A 13762-nucleotide genomic window follows, 5' to 3' on the forward strand; every position below is an offset into this window, starting at 1 on the left:
TTGGAGGGTTTGGATGTTGGCAGGTGTGTACAGTAAGAGGGTCCAACAGCTTAGAGCCACCTTACGCAGGAAGAAAAAGAAATAATGCAGCCCCCCTCTGTTCAGGTGGGATCCCACAGGGAGCGTGCCTACAAACCCTTCAGTGGCCTCACGTTGCATTCACTGCTTTTAAAAAGATTCAATATTTTTGATTTAAAATAAAAAAAAGTGCCTCAAAGAGAAGAGGAATACATGCTGTGCTTCACTTACTGAATATAGGGTTGTGTTTATGCTAACTGGCTGAACCCGCAGGAGTTTACCACACTGAGCTAAATGTAATGCAGATGGCATTCCAGCTGCATGCTCCCGGTATATTACTTGGTACCAGCGTTGTTGCAAAGAACAAAGGGACTTTAGTTGTGTTTGATAAAGGATTTTTACAGTATGAGGTTTCAGGGGCTCAGTTCCATCGTCCCAAAAAACTACAACCCTGCTTTCTCTCCATAATGGGATATATACGAACCTTTCATTGCTGCCACGACAATGTCATCATCTCTGAGAGGGGCTGCTGTGCTAGGAGCGGCGGACACGTTGCCATGGCGACAGTTGGTGTAAAAGATGGTGGTTGGTGGCTTGGCTGTGGTGTGTGGGCAAACGAGAGGCAGCCAGCGAGCGTTTGTTGCTTTTAGGGTAAATATGGTCCAAATGAAGAGCGTTGCTGTATCGACTCAGCAAAAGAAGAAGAAAAAAAAAAAGACATTGAGTAAAATGGATGTCTTAAACACAGCACAAGGTGAAACCAAGCAAGAATATTGCACAGGATATGAAATTATTTCCAATATCAGCCCAACTGTGGAAATTCAATTTCACAGCTCATGAACAATATCAAACAAACATGCTGGCTGAAAGAGCACACTCCAACTTGAGTGATACTGTATCAAAAGGCTCCCAGCAGCAAAAAACAAATGGGGTTGGGGAAAGGGGCAGGCAAACGGTAGGAATCCAAAACTCCCACTCCATATTCAGGCCTTTAAAAACTGCCCCCTTAGCCCCGATTCCCAGGCCTTTTCCAGACCGGGAAAGGGGGGGGGGGTTTCAATGACTGTATAAAAAATGAGAAACTCCGCTGCCTCTTAGACTACTCCCCATTCTGGACCGTGATCCAAACGACGCTGATTAAAAGGAATGGCGCAGGGAGGACAAAAGGACGGGGGGTAATACTTTAAGTGCCTTAAATAAAAGGGGATGAAAAAGGGGGGGGGGGGGGGGGGGGGGGCGGAGCGGGCCCAGGCACTGGGCACTCCCCCCTACCTTCGTTCTGCGGCGGGGTTGTATCCCCACCACCTCCTACCCCGGGGGTTTCTCCCCCCCTCCTCTCTCCGTCTATCTCACACCAGCTCTCTTTTTTTTTTTTTTTTGGGAAACGGTGGGGAAAAATAAAGTTCCATCTCCACTTTTTCCCCCCCCAACACGGCTTTTGATTGACAATTTAACAAGCAGGTTTGGACGGGGCGCCGGCAAATGTTGCTAAGAGAAAATAAACCGGATTTCTCCCCAACCTGCGTTCGACTTTCCCCTGGGGCAGCCCGGCTTTTTTTTTTTTTTTTTTATTTCCTTTTTCGTACAAAAAATGTGGGCTTACGGGTTTTCAAAATTAAATTTACCAAAAAAAAACCAAAAGAAAATTTTAATAGATTTTCAAAAACCAAAAAGAAGACAGCGGAATCGTTGGGGAAGTTCAACGAAAAGCGAAGGGGAGTAGAGAATAGACAAATAGCTGTTAGGGAGGGGTCCTCGGTGTCGAAGGCCATCGAGTGGGATGAACCCCCACCCCCCATCATGAGGCATGAAAATGTGCCTGTCAGTGTATTAACAGCCGTGACTGCATCCAGTCTGAGTGTGTGTGTGTGTGTGTGTCACGTGCTTAAACTAATGAATCTCTTCTAAATGACCATGAACAAAGGGTCGCACACTTCTGCTAACTGATTACACAGACGCGTGTTACAGCCAAACACTCCTGACAACGATTTCAAAGCTTTTGTTTAATGGACATTAAATGCAATTAATACTGGGATGTTTTGTTGCTGTTGTTTATTGTCTTTGGCAGCAGACTGACCACAGGCACTTGAAGGAGGCTGTTTACGGCGTAGTTATGCTTTAAAGTACAGTGGAGAGCCAGTGGAGGCAGCTTAAGTGCTGTAAGTTGTTTTGCCCTCCGTGAGAACGAGAGAAGACACGGTCTGCGCTGATCCACAGGAAATACTTCCAGTTATTGACCAGAAACCTTGACTCAAGGTCCACTTACTGGTGTTTTCAGTGGAAGTAGTTTGGTTGTCATTATTTGACCAGAAAAGCCCAGGGAAAAGCTCCTAGTGGACCTTTTTTCTTCGGTTAAATACACTTATGTGTGAGGAGGTACTGGTTTAAAAAAATCTAGCCGTTGGTGTGTTCGAGGGCCCTCTCTCATTGTTCCTCTTCTGGATTCTATTGACCAACAAAATAGCCCATGAATGCAACATTATCAGCAGACACACATTTCAGATACTGGAATGCCTTTGAACGGCTCACTAAAGGGAGCTTACCACTGAATTAGCATCGCATAATGCCGTTATCGTGGCATTATCACGGCACGGCATGGTAATGGTAAATCTACGGTAGCCTACATGTGCCTAATAATGACCTAAAATGTGTGAAACCCCTCTTTAAGAGTGTGAAACGTGACTGGCTTTGCATCTTTGCTCGTTCTAGATTTAGCAAGGCATTCTGAACTGCTTTGTCATCACAGGATGGTCAGCAGGCAGCTGCTGGGCTTTTTCCTTTCATTGTTTTTTGGGTTCATTCTGGGTTGGGATGCATTGTAAGGTTGTTTTGAAAATGACTGTATGAATAGAAAAATGTGTTATAATTAGCCTTTGTTTATTACCGTTATTCGGCCTGATAGCTCGCTCCTCATCTGAAGTAGGTTGGGATGCTTGGTGTGTGCACAAAGAGTTCATTTGCTGAAAAATTGGTTGAAATAAAACCATTCATCTGGCTGTGCTGGCTGCTGTGAGAAGTCTATTGCAGCTCATGGAGAGGGGGGGGGGGTCAAAGCGGTGCAGAGACGAGACGGATCAGCAGAGGCCCGGTCCTCGCTGGCCTTGACGCTAATTAAACACTAACTGATAGAAAAAGCCTTCTCCACACTCTAATTATTCCCCATTTCAAGTCTAATTTCACCAATCACTGCCATCTTTATTTCTGAGAGCAAATTGGGCAGTAATCATTTTCTAGTGAAGATTTCCTTGCCTCTAATTGTTGAATATGATTTAGTCATTATCACAACGCTGGCTACTCTTATCTGTCATCTCGCAGGGCAAATTCATCTGGAGATTGTGCTCGGAGAAATTAATCTGAATATTTAATGCATTTTTTAAAGTGTTGACTTACAGTGTTGTCGTAGTTTGAGTGAATATTTTAAATATGCATAGTCTGGATAATTTGTTACATGAAACAAAGAAATAGGAGGAGATGATTTGGTGGATTGAGCTCAGAGGGAAAATTTGAAAAAAATATTCAACGCAAAATATTTGTATAAAAGAATTGTTTGACAGCATGTTTGAATCAAAGCACTGTTGCCACATTTAATACAGCGACGTTAAGCAGTGATATATTAAAAGATCAAATGTGTCATTAAGCTCTTTATTAGCTGCACCGTGTAGAACGAGTCACTTTTCTAATCTCTAGCTTGTGTTTGGATCAACTTGTATACATTTTTATTAGAAACACCACAAAAATATCACAAATACATTTATACTTCAACGAATGTACAGTAAATGTATGAGTCACGTCCACGTTCAAATAATCAAAGGCAAAAATGTAAAAAAGTGTGACGGCAGGATGTAAAGGACGTTCAAGAGGCAAAACATCAAGGACAAGAGGACACTTTGAACAGGACTTACTTCCTTTTCCTGTTTGTCGACTTCAACTTCCTGTGTCTCCTGGTCTGCCGGGTCAAGGTGGTCCCTCTTTATTTCCTTCAGTTTGATTAGCGTGTTCAAAATACTGGAAAAGACTTGATTCTATACAACATTTACTAAGGTAACTCTCTCTCTATATATATCTATGTCATAGAATTTATTTGCCTTAATTTAATTTCAAATCTACAATATAAAATCTGTCAAAATAACATCTGGTTGATATAAACATTGGCACGCTTGCAAATATACAACACACACACACACACACACACACACACACACACACACACACACACACACACACACACACACACACACACACACACACACACACACACACACACACACACACACACACACACACACACACACACACACTTTGTAGTACTTGTTAAATCTGTCTTGGCCTGTGAAGAGAGGTATGACCAGATGGTTCTGAAAATAAGCCTTTTTTAGCCTCTCAGCTTGTCACTTATTGCTTTCAGCGTTCTTGATCAGATAAATTAATATGGCCAAATCTCACTTATCCACACTGGCGGCCTAGGCAGTTTATATCACGTTTCCCTAATCTGGAAACACATGTTTTTGGAGTTATTTATATTCTTTGTATGATTGACTCCATCTCCTCGCACTTTTGGGCTAAGATGAGAGGGGTCTGTCACTCAGGAGTAGTGTTTACACTGCATCTATCAAGGGGTTCTTCCGCCTTGGGTCGGGCTGTCTCCCGTCGCCGTAGCGCTCGGGGCTGGTGTAGCGGCCGGGGCTGTGCTGCCGGTATCCGTCTCCTCGTCCTCCGACGGCTTCGTGGGTGTGCCGCACTCTGCGGCCTGAGGTGGGCGAAGGTGGGATGTCCTGCCTTAGGGCTGCGCGGTGCTGCTGCTGTCCTGCTTGGGGGGATGAGGGGTAGTAGCGCGGGTTGCTGGGCGCCTGATGGGACTGTGGGCCCGTCTGGGGCGGCTGCACATGGCCGGGCTGGCTGGAAGCAGGAGGGTCATGGTAGTGGCCGGAGAAGGGGGCTGGTTCTCTGGGCACGGGTCTGGAGTGGGTGGGGTAATCATATGGATCCCTCCTGAAAGAGAAATATACTCGTCTGTGAACACTTGTAAAGTAGTGAGTGTACCTGAGATTAGCCTGGAGCTAGTCTGCAGGACTGTCCCACACCATTAGTAAACATACACAAATACAAATATATATACTTGAGAGTATAGATGAAGACAAAATTTATTTCTGGTTTAAACTGGTTTGGAATAGAGGACGTGCCACCAGTGACTTGACCCCCCCCCCCCCCCTCCTCTCCGCGGTAAGCCTCCTCCTGTTATTCAGTTTACGTGGCCAGGCTGTGGCCTTGGCAGGATCGAGTTGTGGGGGGGGACGTGGATGGAGAGATGCCAAGAGATAACACCAAATGCCTTGGTAAGCATGTATAAGGTTGTGTGTGTGTTTAGCTGGTGTGTGTAGGAATGTATGTGTGTGTGTGTGTGTGTGTGTGTGTGTCCCAGGGGTCTGCAGTAACGAGGCAGCCAGCTGGAAGTCTCCGGTTCCCTCCCACTAGCTTTGGGTGATTAGGGGCTAAACCCCTGGGTAGGGCGACATGCAGGCCTTGGGAGACGGAAGGAGAGAGAGAGACAGAGAGAGACTGAAAAAGAGAGGGACCTGGAGAGAAAGTAAGAGAGCGGGAGAGAGAGAGCGAGAGAGAGAGAGAGGAGAAAAGAAAAGGGAGGGCTGCTCACCTTTCACAGGCCAATTCAAATGTTTTCCATCCTATGTGCTGTTTCCAGTGCTGAGTGACACACACGTCTAGCTGGAGCAAGTAAGCAAATCTAAAAGTCAGGTCTTTGTCGGCCTAACTGTAGGGGAAACGCTCCTATTTTTAAAAACGGGGATCTAATATGTGCCCTGTCAGCAACATAAATGATAACGTTTAGCAGTACAACCACAATATGCCACAACACTACATATTTTGGGCCATATATACAGGAGTAGAATCAGAAACAGACTTATTGAAGTTTGCACTTGCAAGGAATTCACCTTGGTGTGTTAGTTGCATTCAGTATACAAACACCGTATGTATAAGAAAAATAAACTATAAGGCAAAGTCCTGCTACAGATTAAACATATTACTCTAAAAAGTATGTTAAAAGACACTAACAAATATATGAAATATAACTGTTTTAGAGAGAAGGCTGCACGGATTGTGCAGTGTGTTCAAAAATATTGTATATATAGTATATGCAATGACCAGGGATAATAGTCCAGGATGTGTGTTAATGTAAGGTGTAGAGTCCGTGGGGGTCCCGGGCCTTGTTGATGCCAGAGGGGAGTGTTTAAAAAAATTTGGGGCCGGGGGTGCGAGGGATCGCATACAATCTAGAAGTAGTTAAGGATCCATTCAAATCAAATGCACACACTCTAAGGGTCTGTTCTAGAAACACAGTTACGAAACAGGGCGTCCAGACTGAAGGCTAGCCGTGTTAACGCTTTCATTGACTGGCTCCGGTTTAAGTTATTAAACTATATCAATCAGCAACAGAACAGATTTGAACGTATACTTCCCACCCTTCAACAATGGCTCCCACTGTAGTTATTATACAGAAGCCTGGAGCTTAGTTCCTCCCTTGTTCTGCAATCATATCCCCGCGTCTCCCCTTCCCAGTCCCTCGAGTCGAGCTCAGCACCTGTTGACTGGCCAATTAGAATGACTCACTCACCACAGATTAGGTCGCACACAGCTTGTGTGTTTATGTCTATGTGTGTGCATGTGTGTGTGTGTTTATGTGTGTGTGTGTGCGTGTGCGTGTGCGTGTGTGTGTGCATAAGCAGACTTCCCTTGAGAATATTCATGGACTGTGGTGACGTAAATTTCTATATATACGTGTGTGTGTGTGTTGCAGATATCAGTGGAGTGGGCTGGGAGGCCTGACCACCCAAACAGAGCGGTGGGACCGGATACACAGGTGGTCCCAAGAATGAACAGATCTGCCTTGTCAGTCAGCAGAGGAGGAAAGACGGAGCCCCACACACACACACACACACACACACACACACACACACACACACACACACACACACACACAACACACACACACGTTGTAAAGGCTTGAGATAAGGTGAGAAAGCCCCCTGCCCCTCCAAAAAAAGCGAGAATAGAGAGCAAGAAAAAGAGAAGGAGATCTCTGAAATTACAATGCGAGGAGACCGAAGCAGATGTGGAGGGAATCTGGGTAAAAAATTCCTCCATGTCAAGCTTGGCAAGGAGCGGAAAGCGCGCGAGAGAGAGAGAGAGAGAGGAGAGAGAGGAGAGAGAGAGAGAGAGAGAGAGAGAGAGAGAGAGAGAGAGAGAGAGAGAGAGAGAGAGAGAGAGAGAGAGAGCAAGACTAAGGTCAACCTCCTCATTAATCCAGATTAAATGGTGAAGGCCACCAGGGGAGGTAAGAAAGAAAGGATGGAGTGATATGAGGTAGGGAAGGGGGAACACCTGGGTTTTTAACCCGACTCAGGGCCACCCAAACAGACAGGAACCTCCGCTGGCTTCCCCATTCTTCTCTCATCACGCGCCTTCTTTTTCCTCTTCTGAGATCCTCAATTTCCTCATCTTTCCACTTGATTTAATCTTCCTCTCATTCTCCATCACCGCTATTATCACCTCCCTGTGCACCCAGTTATTTAAATGCCTCCGTCATCTTTGAACCTCATCTTTTCCTCCTATCTCATCTCCAGCGCTATTTTTAGCTTCTCCGAGGTAATAATGAGGGCAAAGCTGTAATATGGAGCAACAATAAATTCATGTGCGGAGTAATCCTTTGACAATGTAATATCCTGTGGGCAAATGTGAGACTTATGGATGCAGGGGAATAACTTTGCTATACAATCACTGATAAACTTACCTGTTTCAATTCATTAACAACTGTTTGGTAAAATTAAATATAAAAGTACTAGTTTAGGTGAATAAGCAAAATTAAATGGGTTTTTGTCCAATTTTCTGAATGACTAAGAGATAAATGAATAAATTCCTTTAGTGCACTGGTATAGAAGTCTAGATGACCTTTGACCCTGGCATGACATGGCTTAGCAGCCCAGCAGCAGAAGCTCTGAATGGCTTGCCTTTTGCCTGCTCACATGGAAGTACTTATATTTCTTCAGGGAGGTGAGTGTCTTTGTTTGCAGGAGGAGCTAAAGGGACGTGAGTATCTTAAGTTTTTTAAGTTTTTGTGTTGGACATTGATCTCATTGAAATATGTAATATCATTGTAAACCAATTAATAAAAAATAAAAGCAAAGATAGGGGAAGTCCTGGCATCTTGTAATAAATAGCATTTGTGTGCGTGTGTATGCAGGTGTGTGTGTGTGTGTGTGTGTGTGTGTGCGTGCATGTGGGTGTGTGTGAGGCCAAGCAGCTGAGGGATTAGGGGGTCCACGGGCCTCAGTGACCCACAGAGAGTTCCTTATCCCTGGGTCAAACAGCTGGCTTCAGCCTGGTTAGGGGATGAACGTGTTTAGTCTGTGTGTGTGTGTTTGTGTGTGTGTGTGTGTGTGTGTTTCTGTGGGCCTTTGCTAACCTGAAATGTCCTCAGACCAGGTTTAATGTCCACAGTATTTGAGTATTTTGAAGCATCAAATGTAAAAGTGACAAAAATGTCAGAAAAAAGGGTCAAACACGTAGAAAAAAGTTGAAAAAAAGCAACACAAAGGAGAAAAAAAATGAATGCAACAATAAGCCGAAACAAAACTTTAACAATAAAGCGCAAGAATTAAGAAATACAAACACTGAAGGAACACGCCAAAAAAGTAACTGAATAAAGGTAAGTTCCCTCTAACCATTAACCTACTTATAAAAGAAGTTAAGTATGGCTTTACCCTTCTGCCTCTAAAAACACAACAGGTGAGTTCCAGTTTCCTGAGGACGGGACGGAAATTTCCTCCACAGCTTTGATTTATAATAAACATGCCCAACATGGCAGACTCCTGCCGAAATAAAACATGGGTTGGCGTCTGCAATGACAATTAAAAAAGCTCCGCTAATCTAGCTTAAAAAGAGCGTTTGACAACAAGAGACATGCAAACAGTAGGCCTGTTGTCATGACGCTGTCAAGAGAGTTTCACGCACACTTTTGAAATGTCAAATTAAAAAAAAAAAAAAAATGGAAATTTGGTGTTTCCGTGAGCGATGCTGAAAGAAAGAAATAGTTTTGAATGAATGTCAGAAAAGGAAAATTGAGAGACTTTGAAGAACACATTAGTATTTGATAGGTTGTTATTTTTCTGTACTGGTGATATTGTAATACAGCTTTCATAAACAAAGCTGCTATTCACGGCACACACACATGGCCGTGACAGTAGGTACGACATTACTAAGTCATTTACAGCATTGAACCATCATTCATACCAGCAAAAGCATTTCCATCCGTATTCATTGCATTATTTCTTTACATTTTTATATTATTTGAGCAAATGTATGTGATTGAATCTGCACTTGCCCTTTAAATGGGATGCATTCAGGATTTGCAACAGGCCAGAAAATGGAGATGGTGTAAAGACAGGGAGAGGCAGACAGAACAAAAAGGGACTTCCTGTGTGCGTAAAAAGACGAGCCATGTTCAGCAGAGACCGGCGAGAGAGACAGATGGAGCTACTCGTCTGTCCCTCCGAGGTCTATATGGAGCAGCAGCGCGGGGTGTGATGTGAACCACAGGGACCAACTAGAGTGGAAAGCTGTAATGACACGCCGTGTAATACATCGGACTCCCACCTCGGGAACATCAGCACCATATACCACACTCCCAACCACCCTCTGAGAGTGTGTGTGGTGTGAGCAAACGACAAGACGGAATATTGCTTCCAAATTTATACTGTATGCATGTGAATGTGTGTTGGGTGCGTATGTGATTATGATGAAAGGAAAATGTGTGAGTGTCCATCTGGGACTGTGAGTGTGTGTGTGTGTTGCAACTGAGGCATAGCTTCCGCTTTATGACAGTAAAGAATTTGTGTGTATGGTGGTCGCATGGGGAATAGGGGGTGGGGGTTACCCCGCACCTGCCTCCAGGAAACGGAAGGAGGAAATTAGTATCTGCCCCCCCCCCACTCCTTATTAGACGCCTACAATCACCATCCTGGTCCCCCAAAAAACCCCAGCCCTAAACAGCTGGAAGACAACCATGTGTCTCCATGTGCACACAAACTCCACATTTGGTCACAGATTTCCCATTTAGAGCTTTAAAACTATGTTATGTAATTGAGGTAAATTCATTATTTTGCTTGAATTCAATTAGAAATGCAGGATTCCATAGCTAATGTACCAGGGAAGCTTTACATCATTTATAGTAGGACAAAAGTGTCAAATGTATTACAATTTTGAACCGTGTATGTTGGATTATGAGGCAATTCAAATTATGTTCTATTCACTCTTATTATGATATTTTAGTCACTGTATGGAGGTGTGGGGTAACACATTTACAACTAATGTAAATCAATGATATATATAGGAAGAGTGGATTCAAGGAAACACACTAAATAAAGTCATGGTACAGTTGTATTCAGTTAAATGAAAAACTTTTCTAGTTATGTGTCGATGTCTGGAAATCTGCAGTGGTGTAAATGCAATTCCATGGTATACTTTATTATCTACCCACAACTTCTCACCTGCTCTGCCTTCTGTTTGAAGTTTAAGGATGTGTGTATGTACAGTATGTCTGTCTTCCTTTGTTCACACAAACATGCATAACAAATGAATGCAACTGCTTTCACCCAAATTGCATTTGCACATTTTATTCATTAGTGTGGGAACATACAGATGCATATGTAAGCACATCTGCCAGCTATGTGCTCACCTGTTAGTCGACTGACGAGGAACAGACACGGGGGTTGCATGCAAAATGCATTAATTGCTCTGCAGAAAAACAGCTGCCGTCCCTCACTGCCAAACACTCCCACACACAGACATTCATATGCGCGTCCGCACACATTTTTTCTGGGTAAAATGTTTAATGTGTCATAATTTGTGGGGAGATACCAGCGGCGTAGCAGAAAAAAAAAAAAAAGTAGCTGGAAATGCCTTCATTTATTCAATAAAGCCAAACCACTGTCCTGCGGTCTATTGATGATAAGTTCTAGCCAGAGCCAAAACGAGGACATCAATTATCGTGTGTCTTTGTGTGTTTATGTAAAACATGTAATACAGTATGTTCAGTAAGTTGACATACTCATTAGTGCATGATGCATTCTCCAGATTCATCCTTGTCCTAGCCCTGCACACACACACACACACACACACAAACAAACACACACACACACACAAAGTCATAGTGCTAATGGCGCTGTGCTAGCTGAGTGCTACAGACACAGAGCAGGCCCGGCTGGCTCCGCGGCAGAGGAAACCATTACCCACTCTGGCTCTGGCCGCCGAGGCAGCGCTGCTAATCAAACCAGGCTATGTCAACAACAGCGGTGGAAATTGGCTCTCACCTAGACGCATGTGCCTAATCTAAATGGGGCCGTGTTTACACTCTTTGCTACTATATACTGAGCAATGACGAGGAATGTGTAATGTAGTAGTGGCAGGTAGCAGTGGGCCCGGCTGCAAAGTGTGTGTGTGTGTGTGTGGGGGGGGGGCTTTCTGTTAGAAATGAGAAGGTGAGGAGAGACGGGAGGCACCAGGGAAAAACAGCCTGTATGTAAACTAAGAGTAGGTACTCTCCCATAAAGCTCATAGGCACATTTAATGACTCATTCATCATTATGGTGATGTCATGCTTCAGACTTGTATTAATTATTCTACAATATTCTATTTCATTTGATTCTGATGAGTTGTACATTTAAAGGCATTTAACGGCCACCAAATGTACGTGCAGCCATAACTGGGGAGGTCGAAGGCCAGATTTACCTCATGGACAGTACTCCGAGAGGGAGAGTAATCATGTAATAGAGACGTTCTGGGAACAAACAGAAACAGCTAATGACAGAAACAGATGGGTAATAGAGAAACTTTTAGACTCGCCACAAATCATATTCCATTTTTCCACATTGGTTCATGCTAAGTTTACCGTATGCCTTTTTATTCTAGTCTATATTCTTTGCAAAGTAGAGAACATTTGAATTCCTGCTGACTCCTGTGTCTCTTACAGGAGCTGCTGTCCATCTGTATTTGCGGACTGAATGTCGTGCAGACTTGTACATGACAGTTTTTGTATTTCTCACCGAGCTCATGTAGAGCGCAGAGGCCTCAAAGTGTATTTCTTTTGTTTTATTTATAAAGCCATGATTTTTACTTTTCCCAAACACAGACCTGGGAGACTGTGGGAGACAGGGATGGAAGACGGAGAGCGAGACGAAAGACAAAGAGACGTAAGAGTGATATAAACAAAAGCCAGACAAAAACGCAGACAAAAAGGATTGATGGAGTCAGAGGACAGAAAGAGAGAGTTATTGTAAACAGGTAGTGCCACTGGTGCCTTTAGCGGTGCGTGTGGCAGAGCTGGCTAAAGCCCTTTCATTTCCTACTGCTGATGCTATTACAATTTCCCTGCGTCTGTGCACAAATACTGTTAGCTGGACAAACACTGCTGTCTCTGCACACCAACGGGGCCCGCTCCTTTATAAAGGGCCCGCAAATAACAAAAGGGTCAGGACAGCTCTTGGGAAATCAAACTAAATAATCCGCACATTGCTTCAGATGCTCTTGGGTTGCTTATTTAACAATAAAAGAGGGGGTCACATCACCTTTTAAACTAATCACGTAGGGTCCTGGAAAGACATCAGCAGCTGTTATGAGGCAAACGCTGAAAAACTATTATGAAGATGGACTCTCCAGGACCCGAGAAATTAAATGAGTTACGGAGACAATAACTCTAACTGAGTTGGGTGAGTATAAAGTGAGTCATTCGACAGCTGGACAGCAACGGGTGGGGAAACGCTTGATCACTTATGAAACTGTGGAAAGCAGGATTGGGTTTTAATAAAGATGGGGCGAGCGGGGCGAAAATATGATTTCTTCGCTGACCTTGACAAAGCCATCCAAATTCATCGCGAGCTCCAAGCTACACGCCATAACAATATTACTGCACTAAAATAATAACAGACCTTTGCAATGAATACAACCGTCCAACTGTGCGAGGAGCTCATTTCCAGTGGACAAAATCAGACAATAAAGCTAAAATGAATGGGTAGATTTCTGAAGGGTTTCTCCTTTTTAATATTCCTCTCGTCTTTCCTTATTTATTCATACTATTCTAATCAACAGACTGCTTTCACTCAGAGGAGGGCTGAGTCATTTATTCTTTTCTATCGTGTGTTGCTAGGTGTGTCCAACTTGGACACGGCTCATTAGGGCCAGAGCAGACACAGCCCGGGGTGGAACGGTTCATGTGCTGAGGCATGGTGGAGAAGTCCAAGTGGCTGCAGGAGTGGGAAAGTGCGTGAAAGTGTGTGCACTTTTTGAGGAAGGTCAGGTGAGAGTCCTTAAGGGACACTTTCCCACATATGGGAGGATACTCAACATGCGGAGGACAATCAAGAGGTTGCCCTCTGTTTTTTTAAGAGGAGCAGAGAGCGCTTGACGAGAGAACCTAGTGTTCAGTCACTCCATAAACGACGAACCTGAGAGGCCCCTTGGAATGAATGACTGCAAACGCACGCGCAAAAAGACGTTCTGGGTCAGAGTAAAAAATGGGGGGGCCGACTGACTGACCAGAGCCATCCAAAAGAGACCAGATCTGAAAGGGACCCGAGGACCCAGACCGAACCACACATACCCAAACAGAAAGCATCGGCCGCGAATTAACAAGCAGTTATGTTTTTACTGTGCTTCCACCTGAATATTAGACATATAC

At 44.1% G+C, this 13762-nt stretch overlaps 1 protein-coding gene across 1 annotated transcript in view; it reads right to left on the reverse strand.

Annotated features, from left to right (window-relative positions):
- Positions 1-3547: 3547 nt before the first annotated feature.
- Positions 3548-13762, reverse strand: part of pard3ba (par-3 family cell polarity regulator beta a) — a 143040-nt gene continuing 132825 nt past the window's right edge. The window contains 1 exon segment of the mRNA XM_032506458.1: positions 3548-5007. Coding sequence (XP_032362349.1) covers positions 4614-5007 — 394 coding nt within the window. The 3' untranslated portion in view covers positions 3548-4613.

Source organism: Etheostoma spectabile, chromosome 24 (assembly GCF_008692095.1).
Source record: "Etheostoma spectabile isolate EspeVRDwgs_2016 chromosome 24, UIUC_Espe_1.0, whole genome shotgun sequence".
NCBI classification, from domain to species: Eukaryota; Metazoa; Chordata; class Actinopteri; order Perciformes; family Percidae; genus Etheostoma; species Etheostoma spectabile.